The sequence below is a fragment of the Labrus mixtus genome, chromosome 13 (assembly GCF_963584025.1).
Source record: "Labrus mixtus chromosome 13, fLabMix1.1, whole genome shotgun sequence".
In the NCBI taxonomy this organism is placed as follows: Eukaryota; Metazoa; Chordata; class Actinopteri; order Labriformes; family Labridae; genus Labrus; species Labrus mixtus.
Window position 1 is genome coordinate 978,262 of NC_083624.1, and position 24,584 is coordinate 1,002,845.

Genomic DNA, 24,584 nt, shown 5'->3' on the forward strand with positions numbered 1-24,584 from the left:
CATACTGTATATCCACACAAACCTATACATATGTACATATCAATCAATAATGTGACTATTTTCCATGTTTTGATTTGTCAAATTTGTTTTAAAAAAGGTTAAATTGTAGGAATGCTCTTATTCAAGAGTTAAAGAGGGAGGTCTGATACCTCTCTCCTGTCATGAAGAAACAGCTAGTTGCAAGTTAGCTTAGCTTAGCATAAAGGCTAAAAAAGGGGGGAAAGAAGGACCGGCTCTTCCTTAGGTAACAGCATAAATCCAAAATCATATCTGAAGCTCTTACTAGAAAAAGCACAAGTGTTAAACAAAAAGTAGTGGTTGTTCAAGGGTTTATACCTGGGACTATTCTTTGGATGGAGCAGTGACTTGTGTTGTTTTAATATTGAGGCACCATGTAAACAGTAGAGACTTCAAAGGGAGATTTTCCTGCACAACTTCTGTTCATTTTTTTAAGCAAAACAAATGCAAATTGCTCTTAATGTCCCCGAAACTGTTTCTGTAAATATTTTAAGAAAAGAGGAATTTCTAGAGGAAGAGAAAGTCAATGTCACATCTTAGTCATGTGTTTTTTTGTTTTAAAAGTCTCGTGATGTCTGTTTGTCACCTGTATCTCTGAGTGTCATGTGTTTGTTTTTTACCACCTCAGGCTCTGATTAGTATACTCAAACAAAAGAGCGACCCTGAAAATGTGACGGGATGCCTCAGGCCCTTTCGCATCATCATGAGTCTGCTGGATAAACCAGAGATAGGTAGGCAGGCAGCACGGAGCAGTGCATGTCACAAACAACTCAAAGTGCAGATTTCTTCATCCAAAGCTCTTTGTTGTGTTTCATTTTTAATGTTAGCAGGCTTTACTTTGGTTATGACGATGTCTCTGCACAGGTCCAGTGGTCCTGAGCAGTGTGTTGTTGGAAGTTGTCCGAGCCTTCAACACCTACTGTCGAGAGATGCTGGGAGAGGAAACCATCACCAGCTCCGGCTTCTCAGGCAACCAGTTAGCCATGTAAGAGGGATCGATTAAAAAATCAACAAAAAACAAGGATGTTCACTGATACACAATGAATTGGACTTTCAACAAACATAGAAACAAACAGAAACAGATCATGCAGTTGTTGTGTTTTTCTTTTACAGAAAAATAAAAGAGAATAAGAATGCATCAGAGGTCATAAAGACGATGAACATGCTGGTGAGCTCCATGAACAGTGAATACCTGTGGGAGTACATGACCCGACGCTTCTGCACTGCTGTCAGGTATGGCAGGAACGATGGGGACACTGTGATCACAAAAGGGAATTCTACGTGTTTAACTCTAAAACTTAAACTTATTAAATGTTGATGACACACATTCTGTCTCTTTTACAGGTTTTACTGTTTTTTTCTATTTACTTGTGTCGTATACACATAACGACTTTCATTCCTGTTAATGTTGTTCGTTCATTTATTTTTTATTTATTTTTCTCGTCATTTTGTATTATTATTATTATTATTATTTTATTTTATTTTATTTTTTTTGATACTACTCTTCTCAAATGTACTTTTATTTTTTCATGCTTATCTATTTATTTTTATTTAGTTATTGTATTTTATTTTTTGTGAGTTTTCCACTCTTGCACTTTTTATTCTTGTCTTTAAACTAAGAGGTCTATTTGTTGGACTGGGAGGGTTGTTTATAGGGAGAAGTGATACTGGATTTTTGATTGTTTCTGGGGAAAAAAAAGAAAAATGTTGACTGCATCCCAATTGCACTGTATGTCTTGAACTTGCTTTAATAAAAATATGTTGAAAAACACTCTAGAAAGTGCAATATTATAAGGAAGAGTCAGTATTTAAATACTGTACAACATTAGAGCAGTGGTGTTTAAAAGACATATTTAGTACATGTGGACTGTCCTTGTTTACTCTCAAGTATCAACTGAGAATGCCTTTTTCTTTTATTTCTGTCTTTACTTTAGTTACAAAGACGACCCACCGATGCCTCCTCGGCAGGACCGCTGTCACCCCGCTCCATCCATCACAGAGATATCCAATCTCATCATTTTCCTGCTTGACGTCCTTCCTCTGGTAAAAAAAAACAAACAAACACTTGTACACCCTTTTGAAATATGCTAACTTTTTTTTTAAAGATGCAGATCCAAATTTAAATATTCTTATTATTCTTGATGAAAACACAGTGTTGTTGTTCTCCTTTTCTTAAAATCCAACAAACACTTTTCATGTATGTAAAGTAAACACCAGTATTTTGACAGAATAGAGAACCATTGCCTGTATTTTAAGTACTCAGTTAATGTAAATTTAAAACAATTATTGACTGTTTCAACCCAAGCCTGACACATCTGACTCATGGCGGTTTCAACACACAGTTTGCTCTACATGTCCCTTTTTTCCCCCACAGGAGCTCCATGTTGACATCCAGTCCCAGTTCCTCCCAGAGATGCTGAGCACCATGCTGCAGACCCTCTCCAGCCACATGGACTCTGTCAGTCTGGAGGATGTCACACAGGGCCTGCGAGCTTGCTTCAAAGTCCTGAGTAAGATCCAGATGCCTGTGACGTATATGGACATTGAGGCAGGGGCGCACATAGATGACATGGAGTTACAGTTACCTGAGGAAGAGAGCCAGAAGACTGAGGTGAGGCATTCTGTTTGTGGAATTTCATTTTAAATTATGTGATTTTTCAAGAAGCATGGCTTCAGATTTGGAAAAATCAATCCACTTCAACAAATTATTTTTTTTTGGCGAGACTTCTGCTGGAAAAATCTGATATGATTTTTTATTACCCCAAATCAGAAGTCAAAATTAAAGGGATACTTCACCCGTTGAAACATGAATCTGTATTGACATTGGGTCATATATGTAGAAATGTGAAATACATTTTGAAGTTGGTGCCTTCTTTCCCGAGAAAAGACAGGAAGTGTCTTTTTGGCTCATGTGGATGAAAGACACCAAATCCCAGAATGCACAGCACCGCAGGCCACTCCCACTAAGGTTTATTAATCCAATCGTTACAGTTTCTCCAAAATATACAGTATAGCAGTAGAAATATAGAAATAAAAACATTTACAGACATATTTACTTCATAAGACCGTTTCCTCAACTGATTCAGAGATTTCTTCCAGAAGTGATCTTGTAAATTCCTGGCAGAAAACAGACTCTATGTCTGTGTCCATAGACAAACAGTGAGAGCACCGACACTACCAGTCCACCCCAGCTCGAACCGGCCCCGGCTCCTCGTCCTCACTGGAAGCTCCTTTTCAGACTTAGAAATACAAAGATTTCCCATCTCAGGGGAAAATGAGGGCGGGATGCACGACCATTCAAAAATACTACCAGGTTTCTAATGATGCAAAGATTAATGCTAATGGTTGAAGTATCCCTTTAAGTGGTTCTCCAGCCTCCATGCTGGAGGGGATTTGGAGTGGTCTCGGCAGACTGTGTACATGTTTTGATGAGACTCTGAACATCACATCCCTCTACCTCAGAAAAATTCTTGAAGGTCTTGGTATAAAGGACATATACCTTTTAAAGATTCTAAACGTTGGCTTCAGAGGAACCCTCCTACCATGAGACTCTTGAGGAACATTGTGAATTCCATCAGCTTTATGGAAAAAATGACTTTTGTCCTGCGACTTCAAAAAGGAGAAGGGAGAAGAATATTGGAGAAAATGTGATTTATACAAAGATAAAGACTCCTAAATATATCTTGTTTCATTAAAATGTACAATCCATTATGTACTGTACCTGTGCCTTTTACATTCTTGTATTTGATCTTATTCATGCTGTCTTGCCCTAGTCCTTACTTGTTCTGTGTTTCTTGTAAAACTGGCTTATCGTATTTTTGTATTCTTCAGGACATCGAGGGCAAGAAAGATGCCGGTGTTGGTCAGGTTAATGGTCATCATGAAGAGGAGGAGCTGAACGGAGGAGATGAGGGAGCGCATGCGGGTAATTTCTACCCCACGCTGAGATCTGAAGACAGTGGATTGGGTATCAGCGCCTCGCCCTCGGAGCAACAAATCCCACCAGGACTCGGGCCGACGGCGGGGGAAAATGGAATTTACAAAGACGGTGAAGGAGTGTGGAGGAGGGGAGGCAGTGTAGACACCATGAACAAGTGTCTGCAGGACATCCTGGCTTTTATAACAACAAGGTAAATTACAAAAAGCCGTTATCAAAGTCACTGTGCGTTGACCTCTCTTCGATATTTTCTGAGTCATTTTACTCCTGCTGTGTTTCAGATATTTGCTCGTGCAGGTGGAGGATGTCAGGGGCGTGGAGGAAGTACCCCAACCTGACACAACGACTCCCCCTGTGGATCAGAACACAGTGTCGCCGGTCACAGGGGGACAGGAAATAAAAGACAAACAAACTGAAGAGTTCACTTCAACCAAAGTTAAACCCCACCCGTCATCGGACGCCCCGCTGGAAGCAGCACCGACCGAGAAGAAGAAGAAGGTGCACGGGTGTCTGGACTGGGCGGCGGGGTACATGCCCCGAGGCAGGGCGGAGATCTCTGAAGCCTGTCGACAGGCCTTCACCGCCACCTGCCACCTGCTGCTGGAGTGCACCACTTTCCCCGTGTACCTGAGTGAAGACGAGACTCTGGCTCTCCACACGGACATGTTTGGGAACTCAGGTCAGCACACCTTTTAAAGTCCAGCTGTTTTTACCAAAACATTGTTTCGTCCTTCTCTGCTAGAAGTGAAATAATTGAAGGGACACTTCACCCTTTGAAACATGAATCTGTATTGACAGATGTGATGCAACTTTGCCTGATAGGACTGTCTGCCTATTGTGTTTAAATGAAGACACTCTTGATTTATGCTATTATATTATATTTTGTGGCTCAACCTCTTCATGGCTCAGGCTCTCAAACACTCTGATTAAAAAGAAAACTTCCTAAAAATACAACAATTTAAAATACCTTACTGTGTGAATTGGATTTAGTGCATATATATATGTAATTCAATTGTTTCTGTTTCCCACAGGCAGTGAAGTGGACAGGCTGCCCGTTTGGCTGAGGTCCTTGATGACCCTGTGCTGCCTGTCCAGAGACTACAACATCCAGCACACTGCGGTGGCCTCCCTGCTGGAACTCATCAACCACTCCCAGTCCTTAGCACTGGTCATCGAGGACAAACACAGACGCTACCAGACGTCGAGCTCCAACCCTCTGATCGGACGTCTCCAGATGGTCACTGTGCCACCCATCTACCCCGCTATGCTTCAGGCCATAGAGGAGGGAACAGATTTCTTTCAGGTTAGAATGTCAAATAGAAAAATGTTGTATCTCAGAGCTGTAGTAAATATAAAGATTTTGTTTTGAGTTTTTGCTACTTTTTTTTTTTATGATTCAGAGGGTATCCCAGGTATTGTGGAGCCAGTTGGACACCGAGCGGAGAGAGCAGCACATTTCCTGTGTGGAGCTCTTCTACAGGCTTCACTGTTTGGCTCCATCAGCGTCCATCTGTGAAGACATCATATGCCAGGCTCTATTGCACAAGGACAAGGTGAATATTTCTGCACAAGATAATCAACCACAATGTGTTAACACATTTTAAGGTTCTCCTGGAATCCTTAAAGGACCTTATAGGAAATGTAGCCATGCTTGCCTTGTGTTTGTTTCCCCCCAGTCTGTCAGGCTGGAAGCACTACACCGCTTCACAGTACTATGGCACCTGACCCGAGAGATCCAGAACAACAGGACCATGTCTCTCAATCGCTCCTTTGACAGGTTCGTACATCAGCATGCAGAAGCAATTCATCGTTAATATATATATGTATATGCATGTAACAAAAGTATGACATAAAACAACCCTCCCAAAATAGAACATGTGGCAGTCCATCAATAACACAAGAATAATAAAAGTAATTTGTACAATACAAATGAAAAAATAAATAAGTGAAATAATAAACATAAACAGTCACATTTGACACATATTTCTCACAGTTCACATTCATGCTTTCAATAAATTGTCCAAGTCAGCATTTTTAACAAATTCCCCAAAAAACCTCCCAAATTTTACCAAATTCTGAAGCTTTCTTCCTGACTATATATGTAAGTTTTTCAAGAGCCAGACTTGCTGATAATTCTTTTAACCAACGTCCAAGAGAGGGACTGCACTACCAACAGAGCGCAATTGAACGCCTCGTCTGTAATAAACATAGATCCACCATTACCCTCTCTCTTTTAGAAAGAGTACATTCATCAGGAAACAGGTAGAGAATGGTAGAGAATGTTTTACTTTATGTACCTCTGTCCCTGAGACTTTCCTGATTAATTGTGTGTGTTAGTCTTCCTCTGATAGTGGATTCACCTGCAACACAAGTAGGCATCAGTGCATAGTGGGAAGCAAAAAAAAAGTTGGAAAAAGTTCCACTGTGCAGTTGTGTTGTTGTTTTATTGCCTCAGACAGAACAGTAGCTCTTCTCACAACAAGTAGAGCAGATAAAAACTGCACTCATGCCCTAACCTAACATGTAAATATGTGAATGTCGGTGTACATAAAATGATGAACTTGATTGCAAACAAATGCAAAAGCTACGGATTTAATAAGACTCAAGACATAGCCTGCTTCTTTATATCAGTTTCCCATCATGAGAAACATAAAAGTATAATCTTCTCTTTGGTCATAGCCTACATAACAAGACAAACAATGCACAGAGCACTCACTATAGTCAAATGAACTGGACTCTGAATGTGAAGCGTGCTTGGGCACTGTACTGATTGCCTAGTCAGTATAAGTGTGCCCTGAAACAGAAGACACTAACCCCACCAAAGTTAGCATAGCTTTCAGGTGAATGCAAATGTTGACATGACATCATGCAAAATAAAGTACATGCATGCAGCGCTAACTTTGTCACCATGCAATTTGAAGATTTGTTTAAATAATGCTAACACAATATTTCCATGCTTTATCTACATAATACAGTAGTTTAAGTGCTGATGTGTTGGACTATTCAAATAAGCATAGTCTGGTGACACTGACAAAGTACAGCTTGATTTTGGGACTGCAAAATAAAAATAAAAAACTTTTAGGTACCAGTATTGGTTTATTAAAATTCAAGCAAATAATGTCTGTCTTTTGCTTGTTTGCCAGTTTATACTGAGAATTTCACCTTTTATTAATAAAACAAAGAAGAAGAAAAAAACTCATAAAGAAGTACAGTAGGCCTACTTTTGAAAATGGTTTCAGTTCTTACTTAATCTGACTGTTGAATTGTGTTTCTCCTTCAGGTCTCTGTGCGTCGTGGTGGACAGTCTGAGCTGCACAGACGGCTCGATAAGCGCAGCGGCTCAGTGCTGGCTGGTCAGGGCTCTTTCCCTCGGTGATGTGATTCGAATCCTGGAGCCTATTCTGCTGTTGCTGCTTCACCCGTCCACCCAGCGCTGCTCTATTCAGAGCATCAAACAGAACCTCACTGCTGGTAAGAGCATCTACCAGTGTGTGTGTTGCATGTGTTGTGTTTCTGAATAAATGGCAATTTTATGTTTTTTCTTTTTCTCATCTTGTAGTTGACCTGAAAGTTCAAGGCAACAGAAGTCGAAGCTCCACCAAAACTTCTGGGACGTCTGCAGATTCTATGGCGACAGAGGTCACCACTTTGAATCTCATGAACATTGTCGACCGAGAGGCTCTGTGGGCGGCGTTAGACAGCGGCGCCGAGTCAACCCAGACGCCGTGCGGCTTAGCGGTTTCAAGGAGTGAGAGTGAAGAGACGGAAGAGGAGGATAAACAAGGCGAGGAGGAGGAGGAGGAGGAGGAAGAAGAAGCTGATAGTGAACACACAGAGTCAGCCGACACCAGCGGCGCCCAGGTATCCACTGAAAACTCCAGCTCGGAATCTGTTCCATTCCGCAGCACCGATGAAGGAGGCGTGGTCAACGGCCTGCGCAGGGCGGAGTCCGAGCGCACGCAGGCTTCCGATTCACTGTCGAGCGAGGACGAGGAGGATTTAGAGCTGGAGGCCATCGCCCGGTCCCGCCTGCTGAAACAGGAGCGAGAGAAGAGGGAGGCCATCGACTCTCTGTTCCGTCATGTGCTGCTGTATCCCGCTGCAGGCGGCTGGCGCCACCTCCTGCAGGGCTTGGCACTTCTTGACAGCCTTCTGAAGAGCAGCGCTGAGTGTCCCCTCGTGGATGCTCTGTCTTCCACCTCTCTGGACACAAGCTCTGCCGCACATCTTAACCTGGTCTCCAACCTCCTGCAGCGCCACCAACAGGCTCAGGACGGTAAAGGCTTCTACAGCGGCCTTCTCTCTCCTTCCTCCCCGTCGTCCATGCCCCCGTCCCTGCTCATTGAACTGCTTGTGTCCTTGTGTTTGCGATTCCTGCGCTCTCATTACCCCTCTTATCTGAGTCTGGGTCCTCTCGACCTTCAGGGGAACAGGGAGGTGCAGGTGAAGAGCGTGGAGGTGTTGACCCACATGGTGAATCAGCTCGGCTGCATGGCGCGCGGACAACAGGGCAGTGGGAGTCTGGAGCCGATTCGCAAGCTCCTCTCAGGATGTAAGGTGCAGCAATATGCTCTGCTCACACTTTCTGCATCCATGTATGTCAGCCAAAGGGGGACAGACAAGGGACCACCCAAGGGTGTGGAGGTGCTGGGTGAGCAGGGAAGCCTGTCAGAGGAGAGTCTGGTGAATCTGGGAACAGGAGGGGGGCAGGAACAATACACTTTACAAATGGAGTTACTGAAACTCCTGCAGGCTCTCATCGTCCTGGAGCACCACATTTGTCCAGGTGGAGCTGCAGCGGGGTCAGGTGGAGCCGCCGGCCAACCAGGGGAGCCTCGTGAAACCCCAACAGCCAGCACCCCCCTCGCTCGAGAGTGGCAAACCTCAGTCCTTTTCCAGCAGTCCATCAAGGCAGCTCAGTACGTCCAGAGCCATCCAATCACAGCCCAGGGAATGTTTGTGTCTGCGGCGGCCAGGTCCCTGCAGCCGCAGTACGGCTACGCCATGCACCCCCACTGGGTCTCACTGCTGGTCTCCTGTCTGCCGTACTTGGGGCGCTCGTTGGGCATCATCGTGGCTCCACTCATTAGCCAGATCTGCAAGAACTTGGACGAGCTGGTCAAGCTTTACGAGCACGATGGAGGAAAAACAAATCAGAGGTACAGCTCTAAAACAGAATTTTATGACAATATAAAAAAAAATTGTGATCAATTTTTTATTATTTATGTTTAAATATTGTCACTTACAATAAGGGAAAAAACAAGATGTTGTGGTTTTAACAACGGCCCACAAATATACAGGAGAGGAGAATCAAATACATAATTCCTTATACAATACATTTCAAAAGAAGGGATGAAAACAGCAGACAAAAGGGGCAAACAAAGACCCCACAGATAGACCAAGCATAACAAGCAAAAACACAACATATAAATCATAACAAAGATTTTAAAGTTTGAATGGTGTCTGTCCAACAAGTCAGAGAATTTTTATTTGTCCTTTTTTATATTTAGGAATGCCAGTCAGGTCTCTCTCATAGATCTTTCATCCATCTCAAGCAACAAAAAAATATATAGATTACTTCATGAACAGATTTTATCCACTTCACATGCATCCAAATATCATCTCAAATAGAAGAGTGGATGAACAAATAAACAGTTTTCCTCTTCAAGGTGATCATCTCTGAAAACTGCTCAGTGTGTCGATTAGGGGTGCAAACGAGTACCCGTTCATTAAATAATAACCTGTTACAAAAAAATGAAATCAATAATCGTTTTTTAGTCCACTTTTTAGTAAATGTTTCTTGTTGCATTGTGGGTTCTAGGGTCGGTCTAATTGAAAACAGAAAAAAGCAGCACACTCAAACAGAAATAAAACTTCAGGTGCACGAGCGCAAAAAGAAAATAGATGACAAACAAAGCGCTGACAAAGGCTCTGTGCTGAAACGCGTCCGTTATTGATCTGTACGCTGCTACCCTGACAAAAATATCCCTTCAATTTACCCCTTTATGAATTCACAATGAACAAAAAGTCCCAAACAAACAAAATATGCAATATGATCTACAAAAGTTCAGTTGAAATTGTGTTTTTAGTCCACAGAAAAAGAAGGACTTTCACTTTGCGATTACCGCTTTACCCCGCCAAACCAAAGACGTTTGATGTTTTTTTCTTTTACTAACAATTATTAAAATCCTGAAGATTCAAATTAATTAATAGATACAGTCGGCATCGTGTCATAGTTGGGAGCGGGGCCTCCCGTGGGGGGAAATAATCACAGAAAAAAAAAGACTACAAAACGATTACTCGAGTACTCGCTTTAACAATGGGAAGAGTAATCGATTAGAGAAAAATTTGCATTTCTGCACCGCTAGTGTCGATAGTTCCAAAAGTTTGATCTTTGAATTGCAGAATTCAGCCGCTGATCAGATTTGATGACGGTGCTTTAAATGAAATGTTTGCTCTACGTTTCCGTCTTCTGAACAGCTTGAGTGGGAGGAGAGAAAACATTTCCCCGGACTATCCTCTGACTCTGCTCGAAGGCCTGACCTCCATCACACACCACTGTCTGTTGGACAACAAGAGGGTGAGACATGAAGACACACAAAGACACACAGTTATGCATGTCTTATTACTTTAATGATACCCAACGTTTCTTCTGTCGTCCTCTCTTGTTAGTCGTTGGTCGCCTGTGATCCTGTGGACGTCCGTAATGCACGCAGCGCTGTGATTGAAGAACTGCCGCACATGCTGAGCAGTATGGCGTTGTTATGGGGTGTTGTCATGAGGGAGGAGCTTCAGAGGCGCACGTCTGACTCTGGTCAGAGCAGCAGACACACTTCTACCTCTGTCTATTTTAAAAGCACAAAGGTAGGTGTTTATATGGATACAATTTTTCAGCTTTTTTTTTATGGCATCACAAATGTAAGTGATGACATATCTGTTAAAAAATCCATACTGTATGTTTTTTTATGTTTGCATATTTCATCCTTTTTAGTCCTGAAGTTACACACACAAAGATTTGTTCTCATAGTCCACTGCACACCTCCTACATTACACCTTTTCTACATTTTGTGTTTTTTATTTTTTATATTTTTAAATTCTATTTTATATATTGTAATATCTTCTTATTCTGTATTATTTAAGTTGTTTCTAGTTCTGATTTATTTCCTTGTTAATTGTTTAGCACCAATACACCAAGTCAGATTCCTTGTATGTGTAAATGTACTTGGTAATAAACCCCGATTCTGATTCTGATTCTGATTCTGAACATGTTTTAGTATTCTGATATGTCAGAAAATAACAATTTGTGTGTATGTGTAGATTCTAAAGCAGCGGATACTGGAGTTCCTGGTTCCTCTAACTCTTCAGTATGGGGTTCAGCTTATGGCTTCACTGGGAGCAGTGTGGAGCAGGAGAAAGAGTAAAAGGAGACATAAAAACAAAGTAAGAACTGCGTCATGTTTAAAAAAACAACAACCTGTCAAATCAATCCAACTGACCGATAAAACACATTTTTGTTTTTCTTTAGGTCTTACCTGTTGCCAGTGAGTCTCGTCTGACCATTGTGGATTTGGTGAAATCACTGCACACCTTGCACACAGATACCATCCTACAACTGGTCAAGGAAGTGGTGAAAAAACCTCATCAGATCAAAGGAGAACAGGTTAACAGACATGCACACATTTAAGATGCTTGAAGCCTTTTATTTTGGAAGTTCTTAAGTCAGTTTCCTTCATCTTTGTAACAATTTTTACTTTTCTCTCTAGAAGAAGTCAACTCTGGTTGATATTCCCATGTTGCAGTTCAGCTACACTTATATCCAGAGGTATGTAGGAAATATAAGACCCATCGCAGGTTTAAGACCACCTTACAAATGTGTTCTAGTTTTGAATAATCTGTTTCTGTGTGCAGTATTTCAGCTCAGGTGCTGCAGGAAAACGTTGCTACCCTCCTCAGTCTGTTACGGGAGTCTGTTCAGCTCAACCTGGCCCCACCTGGACACTTCTTACTTCTGGGGTCAGTTCTGTCTTTATGATAGTTATGTTATAAGTTGTGCTTGGACTTCTGTGTTTAAAGTCTTAATATGTGATTTTTAACACTTAAATGTATAAATCAAGTATATCCTCTGAAAATAACTCTGTGAGTCATGACTGTCTACAATGGGTGTAACACCCGAGTCCCACTGTCTGTGATGTTTTCAGAGTTTTCAGAGTCCTATCTTCACTTTGTTTACATCGCCCGGACGGCCAGCTGACTCCTCCCCTCACGTATAAAAGTTGTTTAATTGAGGGACTAGAGAAAAGAAGAATAACATACTGTACTCACTGCTTAACTGTGTTTCTAGATCACGCTCATTTCAGGTAAATTTACATGCAGTGTGAAGATACGAGCATAATAACGATCGCTAGCATTAGCATGCTAACACAACAATGCAGCGCGAGTTGTTTTGGTTTCATGCTGGTGCTCAAGGGCGACATCTGCTGGATCAAAAAATCACATATAAAGACTTTAAACAGCAACAGATTACTGTGTCCTTGTTTAAAAAAATGTATGTTTATTGACTGCTTCTTTTTTTTTTTTTTTTTTAGAATCCTCAATGATTTTGTCAACAGGCTTCCCAACTTGGACAATAAGAAGGACTCTCGGGACATGCAGGTACGATGTTTCCATCTATGTGTGGTTGAAATCATCCAGTGTTTCTGAGATAATGTGGTGACACTGAAGGTGACGTTACCGTGCAGGAGGTGACTCAGCGGATCCTCGAGGCAGTGGGGGGGATCGCCGGCTCGTCTCTGGAGCAGACCAGCTGGCTCAGCCGCAGCCTTGAGGTCAAAGTTCAGCCACAGGTGTGCACAGAAGCAGATGACGGGGATGACGCAGACATTGAAGGTGACTATTGTGAAAAGTTTGGACATCTCTGACAAATACATGCATTTAGAAAAAGTGTTACAAATGGACTCTCCCTTCTTTCTCTTCTTGTCAGAGTCGATGGCTCAAGCTAGCACCATGGTTTCCTCTTCAGCACCGTCAGTTTACAGCGTGCAAGCTCTTATACTCCTGGCTGAGGTAAGTTTTTAAGCTTTAGTGAATTGATGGATATTTGCCTGTTTGTTTGCTTATAACACATTTTCTCCTTGTCTAGGTCTTGGCACCGCTTCTGGACATGGTTTACCGCAGTGACGAGAAGGAGAAAGCCGTCCCTCTCATCTCTCGGCTCATGTACTATGTTTTCCCTTACCTGAAGAATCACAGGTAACTGCTGTACCTGCAGGCTTTTATTAAAGGCTAACAGCTTCCATCCGTTTTGTCCTAATACATTCCTTACACTTTGGGCTGTCATTTTTTTCCAGTGCCTACAACATGCCCAGCTTTGAAGCCGGTGCTCAGCTGCTGAGCAGTTTGAGCGGGTACGCTTACACCAAGAGGGCGTGGAAGAAAGAGGTGTTTGAGCTCTTCATGGACCCCCTTTTCTTCACCATGGAGGCTTCCTGTGCGCCAAGGTTTGTTTGTTGCTGGTGAAAGGAAATTCTCTCTCCCACACTCAAACCTTTTTTTGTATCTTAATGCATCGGAGGAGAGAGACATAAGAGATGTGACATGTTCATCTTTCACATGACAGCCTGAAATCAAAGTTAGAATTGTCAATAACTATGACTTACTCCTTTTCTTAGTACTGTTTATATGTCAATACTACGACTGAGGATTAGGGCCTCGTTAAATTTTTTCATTTTTTCTTATTTCGAGATTAAAGTCGTAAATTTACAAGATTAAAGTCGTAAATTTACGAGAATAAAGTTGTAAATTTACAAGAATAAAGTCTTAAATTTACAAGAATAAAGTTGTAAATTTACAAGAATAAAGTGGTAGACATCTTGTCCTAAAGGTTTCACTAATAAGGAAATAGACTACTTCCTTGTGTAGTCGGTAAAAACAATTGAAGAGAAGTTTTCACTTCAACTTGTAAGACCTTGTTTGTCTGTAAAATGATGAACAGGACACAAACTGTCTCTGCACATGAGACACTTTAACAAGGCAGACCGATAACAGACACAAATAGTTTGTTGGGGCTTTACTTATGCAGATATGAAACTACACATGCTTTTGGCACATCATCATCTTCACATTGTCTTTAAATATCATCACCCTGAAAAGATACTGCAAGAAACTGAAGAAAGAACCACACTGACTGGGAGGAAGTTGTCTGCAGAGGAAATTACTTTAAGAGTTCTACTTTCATCATTTTGCGCAAGCTGGTCTCAAACTCGTTAATTACTCGTAAATTTACGACTTTAATCTCGAAATTTAAAATATAAAATAAAATTGAACGTGGCCATAATCCTCCGTCGTACAATACAGAGTCCTACTTGCTGAAGTATTTAATTTTGTTACACAAATTAAATGAAAAATAATAATGTTTAATGTTCTTTGTCTGACTTCTGTTTGTTCTCTATAGCTGGAAATCCATCATTGACCACCTGCTGACTCATGAGAAGACGATGTTTAAAGACCTGATGAGTGAGTACAGTCTCTGTTAAAGGTTTGTGGTGCTTTAGGGCGCGGGTCACACACTGGCAATCCGTAATGCCTGAGCACGCTTCACCCCTAAAGTCCAGTTTGTGTGACCGCTCCGTACTGTGCTCAAGCACGATGCACTTCCTTGTCCCAGACAATCGTGCTTAGACAACTTTGCCAGTTGCCCTTAGTAAAGGTGAGGGGTTAACTGTGACACAGAAGTCAAATATGTTACTTTTCAAGTTCTAAATCAAGTAAATAAAGTTTCAAACGAGTGCAGTTAAAATGCCAAATGTTAAAGCAGTGTGTAATATTCAGGATATAACCATAGCATCCTGTAATCTGTCACAAACATGGGTACATTTTTACTGCAGGTATGCAGAGTGGCTCCCTGAAACTGTTCAATAACGTAGACCAGAAACCCATGCTGCTAAAGCGCCAGGCGTTCGCCATGTTCAGCGGAGAACAGGATCAGTACCATCTGTATCTGCCCCTCATCCAAGGTATGGTACCAGATATTTCTAGTTCTTGTTTTTTTATATGTAAATATTCATTTAAGTGGGAAATATGAGTAGTTACACACACTAAGATTTTTTCTCATAGTCCACTGCACAGCTCCTACATTACACCTTTTGTACAATTTGTGTTTTTTATTTTTTATATTTTACATTTTTAAATTCTATTTTATATATTGTAATATCTTCTTCTTCTGTATTATTTAAGTTGTTTCTAGTTCTGCTTTATTTCCTTGTTAATTGTTTAGCACCAATACACCAAGTCTAATTCCTTGTATGTGTAAATGTACTTGGTAATAAACCCAGATTCTGATTCTGATTCTGATTCTGATTCTGATTCTGATTCTGATATATTTAAATTGACCTTGTTCTTTGTTAACACCTCACTCCCCTCCTCCCTCCTTTCAGAGCGTCTCAATGAGACTTTGCGTATGAACCCGAGCCCCGCTGTTTCAGCCCAGATGTTTTTGATGTTTCGGGTTCTCCTTTTGCGGATCTCTTCCCAGCATCTCACGTCCCTTTGGCCGATCATGGTCACAGAACTGGTAAGATCCCACACACACACTGATGGGTCTGGCTTTACACAGCACCATTACTGTACAACCGCTTCATTAAAAAAAACCTAAGCTATTTTTATATCCTAAAAATGTCTAGAAAACTTCTGGAGAGTGATGTCTGACTGTAATGACAGTTTTTCTTAATATCCACGCTACATGATTTTTGAACCTCTTCACAGCACCAGCAGAAGAGTGGACATGAGCATCTTCAATATGTGCTCTATAATGATCGCACTGGTCACTCACTGGTCGTGTGATATAAACACATCATCACCTCCAACTATTCACCCGCAGTAGATTATCCTGACTTCTACCTTCACATTGAAATTTTTGCGGGCTGGCAGGAAAAAGTCATAAAATAAAATCATTCTAATGTGAGTGTGTGTGTATTTCTAAAATAAACTAATACTCGTCCCATTCTCGATTCTGGACAAAACGAGTGCCTCAATACAAACATTAGACAACTAGTTCTTTCTTAAGGAGTTTAGTGTATGTATGAATACAACATAAATGTCTGTATTTCTTTCTTTTATTTTTTCAGATTCGCACATTTACACGTCTAGAGAAAACTCTGCAGACAGAAAAAGACGTCTCAAAGTGAGCTGATAAATTTAATCGCAAAATCCTATTTCATTGACAAACTGTTGCCACCTTTAATTATGACACACTTTCTTTTCTTTTTTTTTGCCTACCTGAACAACACCTAGGCTGGCTAAAGTGGTGCGTAGCGCCCTTGACAGAAATGGACCGGTGAATTTCTCTCCGGCTGAGTTGGACATGTACCTTTCAGCCTGCAAGTTTCTGGACACCTCATTGGCTTTCCCTCCAGAGAAGATACCGCTCTTTCAGATGTAAGAGCACCTATCAAGGATGATGTCATAGCATTAATTAGTTTGCCTTACCTTTTAAATGTGTAACTATTTGTTCCTGTTTCAGGTACCGTTGGGCATTCGTCCCTGAGGTGGATGTGGAGCGCTACAGCGGCCCTGTAGAGACTGTGCTGATGGAAGGCGAGCAGGAATGCATTCCCCATGTCGTCAGAGTCCTGGAAGGAATACAGCAGCGATACGGGGTGAGCTCATATGTTCATTTCAAAATGATAAGACAGCCATTGCACTTCAACGTCGATAGTTTAATTATTCTAAATCAGCTGCAACATCTAGAATAGAATAGAATAGAATAGATGTTTATTGTCATTTGCACAGGTACAGGACAGTACAGGTACATTGGAATTTTTGTGCCTTTCTCCCTGAGTCAGCTTCTACAAAAAAGTTAAAATTATATATAAAATAGAATAGCATTATAAGAAAAAAAGAGTAGAAAAGTACAAATAAAAAAATAAACAAGTTGTAGTAACAGCTAAGTAAATTAAAATAAACTGTACAGAAGTTATAAACTGTATTAAAGCAAAGATATAATACAAAAAAATAACAAAGGGGAACACTGAACAATGAAATGAAAATATAAATATGTTTTCTTGTCTCTACTTTCTACATCTCTTATTGCACCTGAGGTTATTGCACACATATTTTTCACATTATATAATCACACTGTTTTTTGTTTTTAACCTTCTGTCGATCCTCACTCCATTTTTTTGCCACGAAGACGCATAACGGGTGTTTTTTTTTTTTCAATCTCACCCTATCAAAAATGAACAATGCATTTAAATCTATTTTGTTGCTCATCTTTGATATATCCATGGCTCCCATAACTACGTTTAAGGAAATCTAATTTGCATTATATGTGAAAAATAATCATTTTTTTGTGTTTTTTTACATACTAAACTACAGGGGGCGCTAAGTACTCAAACTGGCATTTAAAGGGTTAAAATCCTGAAAATTAATACTTTTTTTATATCAATCAACAGAGCTGGAGTTTGTTAAAAAAAATGAAGTCAATCAAAGTAGGAAAAAACATTACTGTATACTATTTTTATTTATGAACGGCTGCCATGTTTTGCCACGAGGACACTTAACGTTCCTTTTTAAATAGATTAAGGTTAAGGTTCATATTGCACACTTGTATTGCAATACAATACAATACTTGTATCTGTGAGTGTTCTATTGTTCACCTTTCCCTCCTGTGCTGTTTTTCTAGACTCTGAACGGGCTGAGTGAGGAATCTTCCACAGAGCATTTGGAGTTCCCCCTCCTCACCCAACACTCCCTCGCCTCCATCACCCAGCTGTTGCCGTTCCTCCGCATCCTCTGCGGCTCCTTCCAGTGCCCTCCACCCTACAGCGACTCCATGCATCACTTCCCAGTCGCAGACTACCCGGCATCCAATTCAGACATAGTTCTGAAGAGGCTGGAGCAAATCACTGAAGAAGAGTTCCTGGACTCTTTGGAGAGTTAAGCATGAAGCTTTCATGATCTCCAAAGCCTCTTTTTAACCTGCAGCCGTAACAGTGGAAAACATTAAATAGGAACAACTGGTGATATTGTTGTTTTGTCATCTAAAACAAATGAAATTCTGTTTATCTTTTAACTTTTTAACTTGACCTACCTACATAATAAAAGCATCTCTGAGGTGCTCTCACACTGAATCTGTTTTGGAAAATGTAAGGGACTTTGTTAAACAATGGACTTTATGGGAAACTATAAATTAAAAGGGTACAAGTATTTATTTTAATTAAATTCTCTTTTCCTGTCAAGTATGAGCATCATCATCCCGCTTGTAAAATGTTTGACACATTGAGATTGAATCACTCACTGTCTCTTTTCTTTTATTGTTTTGGGCTGAAGACGAAGTTACAGCTGAAACAGTTCAACTTTCATTACGAGTATGTATGCACCTTATGATAACATTTGTTCTAGGGTTTATATTTCAGTTTGGTATCAGGTAACAGATTCACTGTGAGGTTACCCCGTTCAGTTCTGTTAATGGCTTAACCTCTGGCTCTATTCCTCGCATCCATCTGACTGAGAATGTAAAATCTACAGTATACGTCTGTCGTCGAGATACTTTCATGCTAATCGTCTTTGAATACATCATTATGGGACCTCACAAGCCTTTGGGTATAATACATGTTAAAGGTTTTATGAGTATGTTGCTGAATGGGAAACCCTTTTGTAAGATTGTTGAGTGCACCTTGCTTAAATAGACGCCTGTCATTTTTGGTGTTCAAGGGAAACTGCCTTTCTTTGTAGTTGTTTGTGCTTTTGTGTTTTTTTTCCATAGAGCTGAATGCTTAAGTAATTTATTTTGGATGTAAAAAGGACCATGTCATGTTTTAATTAACATAAAGAAGACTCAAATTAAACATTACGCTCATGTACTCTGTTGTTTCTCTTTCGCTTTCGCAATTCAAGGATTTACAACTTACACAAATTACAGGGATGGTCAGTCAGTAAGTTTGGAGGTCATTCAATTTAAAGATTTCCCAACAGGTGGAGCATTGTTTTTTTATTGTTTTCAAATGTTTTACAACAGAACAATACCAGACAATAAATGATATAGAACAATACCCAACAAGGGAAACACTATCAATGACAGAAAAAAACAAAAAAACAGACCTGACAAACAAAAATTATAATTAAGTTCAATTAAATACAGGAATAAAGCAGGACGATTAAATTGGTAAAAGTGAACCGAAAAAAAGGAGAAACTTAAATAGCCTGAGTCAAAGTGTATGTCGAGTTTTTCAAAACACCACAACAGCTTTAACCCAACTGGACTGATGTTATGATGTAAACGCTTCTCGGCTGTGTATTCTGCACATTCATTTAGCCTGTCACTGAAAATACAACTGTCAGAGAGTCATGTCTGCTCTGTGTTAGTTAGTTAGTTAGTTAGTTATTTAGTGTACAACAAACTAGACTCTGGTTATGATCTTATTCAGTTGTTTTCTCTGTATTAATTGCCTTTTTGATTTTCTATCTGTTAGGCTACTATCCCGGAGTGGGACGTCCCATAATCCCCCCCTGAAGATTGATCAGACAGCGACACCTAGTGGCAGTTTGATGGGACTGCAGGTACTATTTTGAACACAAAAGAGCAAGGAAACGGTTTCTCAAAAAGAATAATAATATAAACACAAAATAATGGCATTAATGGCAGATTTGAACCGACATATAATCAGAGACAGATGTTACATTTTCAGAAGCAGAAAGCAAACCAAAAGAATAGAATAAGATTTTTTTTATTCAGTCCAGATCCTCTGTTGTTACAGAGGCTTTTAGCAGCAGACCACAAAGACACGTCTGCTGGTTATTTTAAGCCACATGGGAGGATTTAAAGTGAACACAGCTCCTGGTTGAAGTTTAGATGAGTCTTCTTGGTTCCTGTTGTTTTTTCTGTTGTTTTTTTAAGCAGGATCCAGGAAAGTGTTTCTCAACTCTTCCGGTTTTGAAGAATGACGTAAGCCAAACCAGACCAAACTGACTCTGTATCTCATGTCTCTGTCTTTCTCTCACTCCCTGATCTCCCATAGTGTCTCTCTACCAACACACTTTGACCCCAACCAACCCCCACCGACCCCTGAGGGCCCAGAGAGTGTCCTGGAGGACTGCCAGAGGAGGGGCCTAGTCAGCCTTTTGTTCCCGCTTGCACAGCCATCCAATCCCCATCGTCTGACATAGACCTAATGTGCCTAAATGTCCCATCATGCCCTCGTAACACTGATGATGTCCAAAAGAACCACCTTGGGTCGTACAACAGTGGGTCACACTGGGCCCACAGGTACAAAACTCAAAGTACAGCACCCAGCCCAGGTGGCTCTCTAGTGTTGTCCTGTATTGATAATAAGCAGTTTAATTGTTTCTAGCAGCCACCATGAGTCAGGGAGGTGATGGGACATAGCCCTCTATATTCAGTCACTAGGCTTGTTAGTTCATTAAAATTGGAACAATACAGAGAAGATTAGCATGGCCCCTCGTGAAGCGTTCCTTCTATTTGTGGGCAGCAGTAGCTCAGTTTGTAGGGACTAAAGTTGGGAATTGGAGGGTCACTGGTTCAAGTCCCAGCACAGACCAAGTTCAGAAATTGGTCTGTTAGCAGGAGAGGTACCAGTCCACCCCTGAGCAAGGCACCCAACCCTCCCCCCACCAGCCCAGGAGCACCCACCATTGTGCATGTGTGTGTATTTCAGCCTATGTTTGTGTAGCATGTTAACTAGACAGAGTGTAAAAACAAATTTCCCCTCACAGGATCAGTAAATTATTATTATTACATTGTTCCCTTTTTTCTAGATCCTTGCTTGTGTTGTTCTTACTCTCTGATGTACGTCGCTTTGGATAAAGGCGTCTGCTAAGTGAAATGTAGAATTGTAGTCACTCACATGCTTCATGAAAACAACCAGGCTGTGCTGGAGGTTGTCAGTAAACAGACGGTGAGGTGTTAGACCCAGAGGTGCTGCTTGTCAATAGCCAAGGCAGGCAACTACTTGGGGCCCCAGGCCAGTAGTGATGCCCCAAGGGCTGACAAACCTTAAATTACAGCAGTTCCTCAGAATGTGCAGATTTTGCAGTAAAAAACCTCCCTAAGGGGGTCCCATCTGATAGCACTTACTCTCTTTTCCATACTAGTTGTCCATGCATTATAATTGTGAGAAACAAAGTTTGTCAGTGAAAGTTACCGAGGATTTGTCTGTGTAGGAGTGAAAGGATAGAGGAAAATAATAACAAGCGCTCATTGGATGGGCCCCCAATTAATTTTCTTTGCCTAGGGCCACAACATACTCTACAATCGCCACTGGTGAGACCTTATAAGAATTTGAGGTGACACTTTAGTACAAGAAAAACTTGAGGATCATAACCGACCCGTGTTTAAAAGCATATAGAAAGACATGGCTGAATGTGGCCACAGAAGGTCGTGACTGCTGCAGTGTAAACCAAAAAGTTACCTTACCTTACCCAGGTTTAATTAGGAGAAGGACTCAAACCAACTAACAGGGGATTCTAATACAGGCCACATAAAACAAATGAACAACCATACACAAGAAATGGATCAGAGCAAAAAATCAGAAATGAGCATTAAAGCTTGCAGTGTGGATGAAGTCTAATTTCCCCCTTATCAGCCTCCTTAAACTTAAGCTGTTGTGCTGCCCTCTAGTGGTTACTTGTGATGTTAGTGAAACGTATTCCCTGCTGTGCTGTGTTGAGAACAGTAGCCTCATAAGCAGTTCTTGTCTCTGTTCTCACCTTTGACCGTTGCGTTGATAGTCTCTGACACAGATCCAGTAATGCCAGCGAGAGTGAAGGTCAATGTGCAGGTGTAAAAACTGTTTTTTTCAGGACCTGCCTTGTGAATCATTATTTTGGTGTCATCCAAAAAGTTGTACCCTCCTGTCCCATCCTCTATTCGTTCACAACCCTGGATGAATGGAAATATAACAGTTAAGCGTTTTGCAGTGACATAACTTAAAAAATACTCCTTTTGTTATGATGGTAGACAACATTTAAAGTAGCAGCCTGGTGAGCAGAGCCTGAAGGTAGTCCAAGACTAATCACATAAAATCCAGAGGTGTCTTCCTACTTTTAAGTTCTTATTCTCATCAGCAAATACCCCATCTATTATAATCCTGTTTTAGAGATGAACTTGAAGTAACTCTTGGTAGCTTTCATTTATGTAGATTTTGGCGGTTGTGGACAAACCTGTATTTACTGTCCTGTACATGTGTTAGGGCTGCTTTCTAAAGAATCTTATTCTAGTTCTGTTTGACAAATATATCAACCCCCTCGCTTCACTCTTTGAAATCTTTTGATGTAAATAGCTTTTGGATTCGATCTGATGGCAGCGTCAAGAAATATCTATAACAGAAATAAACATTTTCTGTCCCAGATGTTTGGGCTTGCTTTTGCAAGTCATGAAGAGTCAGTTTCAAAACCAATTAAAACTTCTTGGAGTACATTTAAAGACCTTAGACAACTTTATTTATCCCAGAGGGCAATTCGGTTCCACAGTCCACCCAGACCATGCGACCATGGAGTTAATAAGAGACAATAAACAAATCAGCATTTGACAAAGGTGAGCGTTGGTATGCTGATACCCTTGTGTGGTCTCTTTGGGCAATGACAACCACAAGGGCGTCATTGACCTGAGGTAGGACTGGACGATACAGACCAAAAATCTTAATTCAATATTGTTATTGTTTGAATAGCGATTACACTATCTTTTTTACACACTTTAATAACCCCTTTTATCTATCCCTGAGTCCCAAGTCCCTCTACAGACTGAGCTACTGCTGCCCTAAGTAAATAGCTTCATATTATATTTTTTCTGTTTAGAAATTATAAAACCGAAGTCAGTTAGAGGTCAAATCCTCATCTCCAAAATGCCAAATGTCACACAGGCACTTTTACTGACATTCAACTGCACAATGCCAACATGTACATGAAAAATGATATACAATTAGTGGTGGAAAAATAACATAAAATAATGTTATAAATCTAAGCTGAGGGTGGCTCATCATCCATAAATAAACCCATGCTGTGCAAAGAGTTCTTCTCTCCCCTTAAAAGAGTTTTTTTTCCTTACATTATCCATTAGTTCCCACAAAGACCTTCCCACTACTCACTCTGTACCACTTGATGGAGAAAGTGATGTTGTAGCTTTTCAGTTTGTTAGTATAGTTCCTCAGAGGGCAGGACAGCATGCCGTTGACATCCTTCATAAGTAACTGATGAGCTTTTGTTGGCCTTTCACGTTTTCCAGCTTCTGGTTGCTCTACGGTCAGATTTAAGCGCTGCTTGTGGCACCCAGAGGGGGTCCTTTTGGAATTTAAAGGAGAAAGTAATTTGTTGTGTTTTTTCTGTCCTTTCTTCATTCATTCATCTGTAAAGAAACGTTGAGGGATGTCTACCCATGATATCATTAAACTGCACGTGGCAAATACTTAGACTTAAAGTTTCTGTTAGAGTGCATTAGAAGTTGTCAAAAACAAAACATTTCAGTCCTAAGCATTGGGGCTGCAATCTTCTACTTCAGACATGTATTATTGTAAAGAGTAGTTATTACATTTCAGCTGTAGAAGACGATTTGACAGATATTTCTGTTACCTTAGGATGGTCATATATTCCTTGTTATCATCCAGTGTTGTATTGAGAAACCACAGAGTCTCCTCGAGCACCAGGACTCGACCGGTCTGATTGATTATTTCTTTCCCCTTTGAGTCATACCAGGTGATGTTGTAAGGTACATCTGTGAAGTTGGAGACACCTGGAGACACGAGGGTGCTGGTCAGCATAGCTACCTCACCGGGAACAGAATAAACCGTCTCAAACCGGAGTTTGTGGTTGGTGCAGTTCTCTGCAAAACAATCATCACAAGGGGATCAATTAACTATTTGGTGATTTAATATTGATACAAATCTGAGAGAACCTGCCTGATAGAGATTTGGTTTTAGACATTTTTGATGGGAATTTGGACAAGAGTGAGCTGTTTTAACATAATGCACTCCTGAAAATATCTTGGTCATTTCAGGAGGACTGGTGGGCCTTTCTTTTTTCCCAAAAAATAAAAAAATCAGTGTGGGAATTTTTTTTTTTTTGGTTACCTATCTATTAGAATCACAGAGGACTGGCAAGACAAGTTTCTTCAGTTATACAAATGTCCTTTCAAATGGATGTTTGAAGGTCGTACAGTTCTCTGAAAAACAATCATCAAAGGAGAATTGACTTTTATTTATTGAACGAGATAAATTTAATTGGGATTTTCTGGTAAGGCAGATGTTTGAAAAAAGACTTGACCAGTGGCGTCTGGTGCATTATTTTCAAGGTTGGGGACACTATCTCAGAGGTGGACCTGGATTTATATCTTAGTTTGTTAGCTTGATGCTAGCAAGTACTGGAAAATGCTTTTATTTTGTGATTGTTCTAACTTGGAAAATGATCAAACTTTACTTAACATACTTTACAGCAACAGTGTTTACAGGCATATGTTTCCTAAAGTCTTGGAAGACATACTAAAAATGTTGATTCATAGTCTGGTCTGCTGCTGCGATCCATCTTTATAAACAATCAATGCTCTGATACAGTGACACTGCATGACTTTCTCTTTATGTCTCACTTCATGGAACGTATCTGTCTGCGGCCTCCTGGGTGGTGGTGT

At 40.6% G+C, this 24,584-nt stretch overlaps 2 protein-coding genes and 1 pseudogene across 4 annotated transcripts in view; 2 read left to right on the plus strand and 1 right to left on the minus strand.

Annotated features, from left to right (window-relative positions):
- Positions 1-18,813, plus strand: part of dop1b (DOP1 leucine zipper like protein B) — a 28,753-nt gene extending 9,940 nt beyond the window's left edge. For 2 of the 3 annotated variants that reach the window (XM_061053043.1, XM_061053044.1), the window contains exons 9-38: positions 647-749; positions 883-1,003; positions 1,132-1,251; positions 1,953-2,061; positions 2,393-2,629; positions 3,850-4,148; positions 4,237-4,634; positions 4,987-5,258; positions 5,356-5,508; positions 5,632-5,732; positions 7,236-7,426; positions 7,515-9,114; positions 10,436-10,535; positions 10,628-10,819; positions 11,273-11,395; positions 11,481-11,615; positions 11,719-11,777; positions 11,864-11,968; positions 12,541-12,607; positions 12,694-12,841; positions 12,936-13,018; positions 13,095-13,204; positions 13,303-13,452; positions 14,406-14,467; positions 14,839-14,967; positions 15,388-15,524; positions 16,078-16,133; positions 16,244-16,387; positions 16,473-16,608; positions 17,634-18,813. In XM_061053043.1, coding sequence (XP_060909026.1) covers positions 647-749; positions 883-1,003; positions 1,132-1,251; positions 1,953-2,061; positions 2,393-2,629; positions 3,850-4,148; positions 4,237-4,634; positions 4,987-5,258; positions 5,356-5,508; positions 5,632-5,732; positions 7,236-7,426; positions 7,515-9,114; positions 10,436-10,535; positions 10,628-10,819; positions 11,273-11,395; positions 11,481-11,615; positions 11,719-11,777; positions 11,864-11,968; positions 12,541-12,607; positions 12,694-12,841; positions 12,936-13,018; positions 13,095-13,204; positions 13,303-13,452; positions 14,406-14,467; positions 14,839-14,967; positions 15,388-15,524; positions 16,078-16,133; positions 16,244-16,387; positions 16,473-16,608; positions 17,634-17,891 — 5,898 coding nt within the window. In that variant the 3' untranslated portion in view covers positions 17,892-18,813. The remainder of the gene's footprint in view (positions 1-646; positions 750-882; positions 1,004-1,131; positions 1,252-1,952; positions 2,062-2,392; positions 2,630-3,849; positions 4,149-4,236; positions 4,635-4,986; positions 5,259-5,355; positions 5,509-5,631; positions 5,733-7,235; positions 7,427-7,514; positions 9,115-10,435; positions 10,536-10,627; positions 10,820-11,272; positions 11,396-11,480; positions 11,616-11,718; positions 11,778-11,863; positions 11,969-12,540; positions 12,608-12,693; positions 12,842-12,935; positions 13,019-13,094; positions 13,205-13,302; positions 13,453-14,405; positions 14,468-14,838; positions 14,968-15,387; positions 15,525-16,077; positions 16,134-16,243; positions 16,388-16,472; positions 16,609-17,633) is intronic. The other variant, XM_061053045.1, reaches the window with a different exon arrangement.
- Positions 18,814-20,352: 1,539 nt separating this feature from the next.
- On the plus strand, positions 20,353-20,431 carry LOC132987650 (U6 spliceosomal RNA; annotated as a pseudogene).
- A 1,216-nt stretch (positions 20,432-21,647) lies between these two features.
- LOC132987529 (interleukin-1 receptor-like 2) lies at positions 21,648-23,976 on the minus strand. Its single transcript, XM_061054645.1, has 3 exons — positions 23,534-23,976; positions 23,053-23,245; positions 21,648-21,848 (listed from the first exon to the last, which is right to left on the minus strand). The coding sequence occupies exons 1-3, from the start codon at positions 23,719-23,721 to the stop codon at positions 21,648-21,650; spliced, it is 582 nt and encodes a 193-aa protein (XP_060910628.1). The 5' UTR covers positions 23,722-23,976.
- Positions 23,977-24,584: the final 608 nt, after the last annotated feature.

Coding starts and splice junctions, on each gene's coding strand:
- LOC132987529 (XM_061054645.1), bottom strand. CDS start 23,721: ATGCTGACCAGCACCCTCGTGTCTCCAGGTGTCTCCAACTTCACAGAT. Junction 23,246..23,533: donor GAATATATGACCATCCTAAG/GTAACAGAAATA, acceptor AAATTCCAAAAG/GACCCCCTCTGGGTGCCACA. Junction 21,849..23,052: donor TCTCCATCAAGTGGTACAGA/GTGAGTAGTGGG, acceptor CCATTCATCCAG/GGTTGTGAACGAATAGAGGA.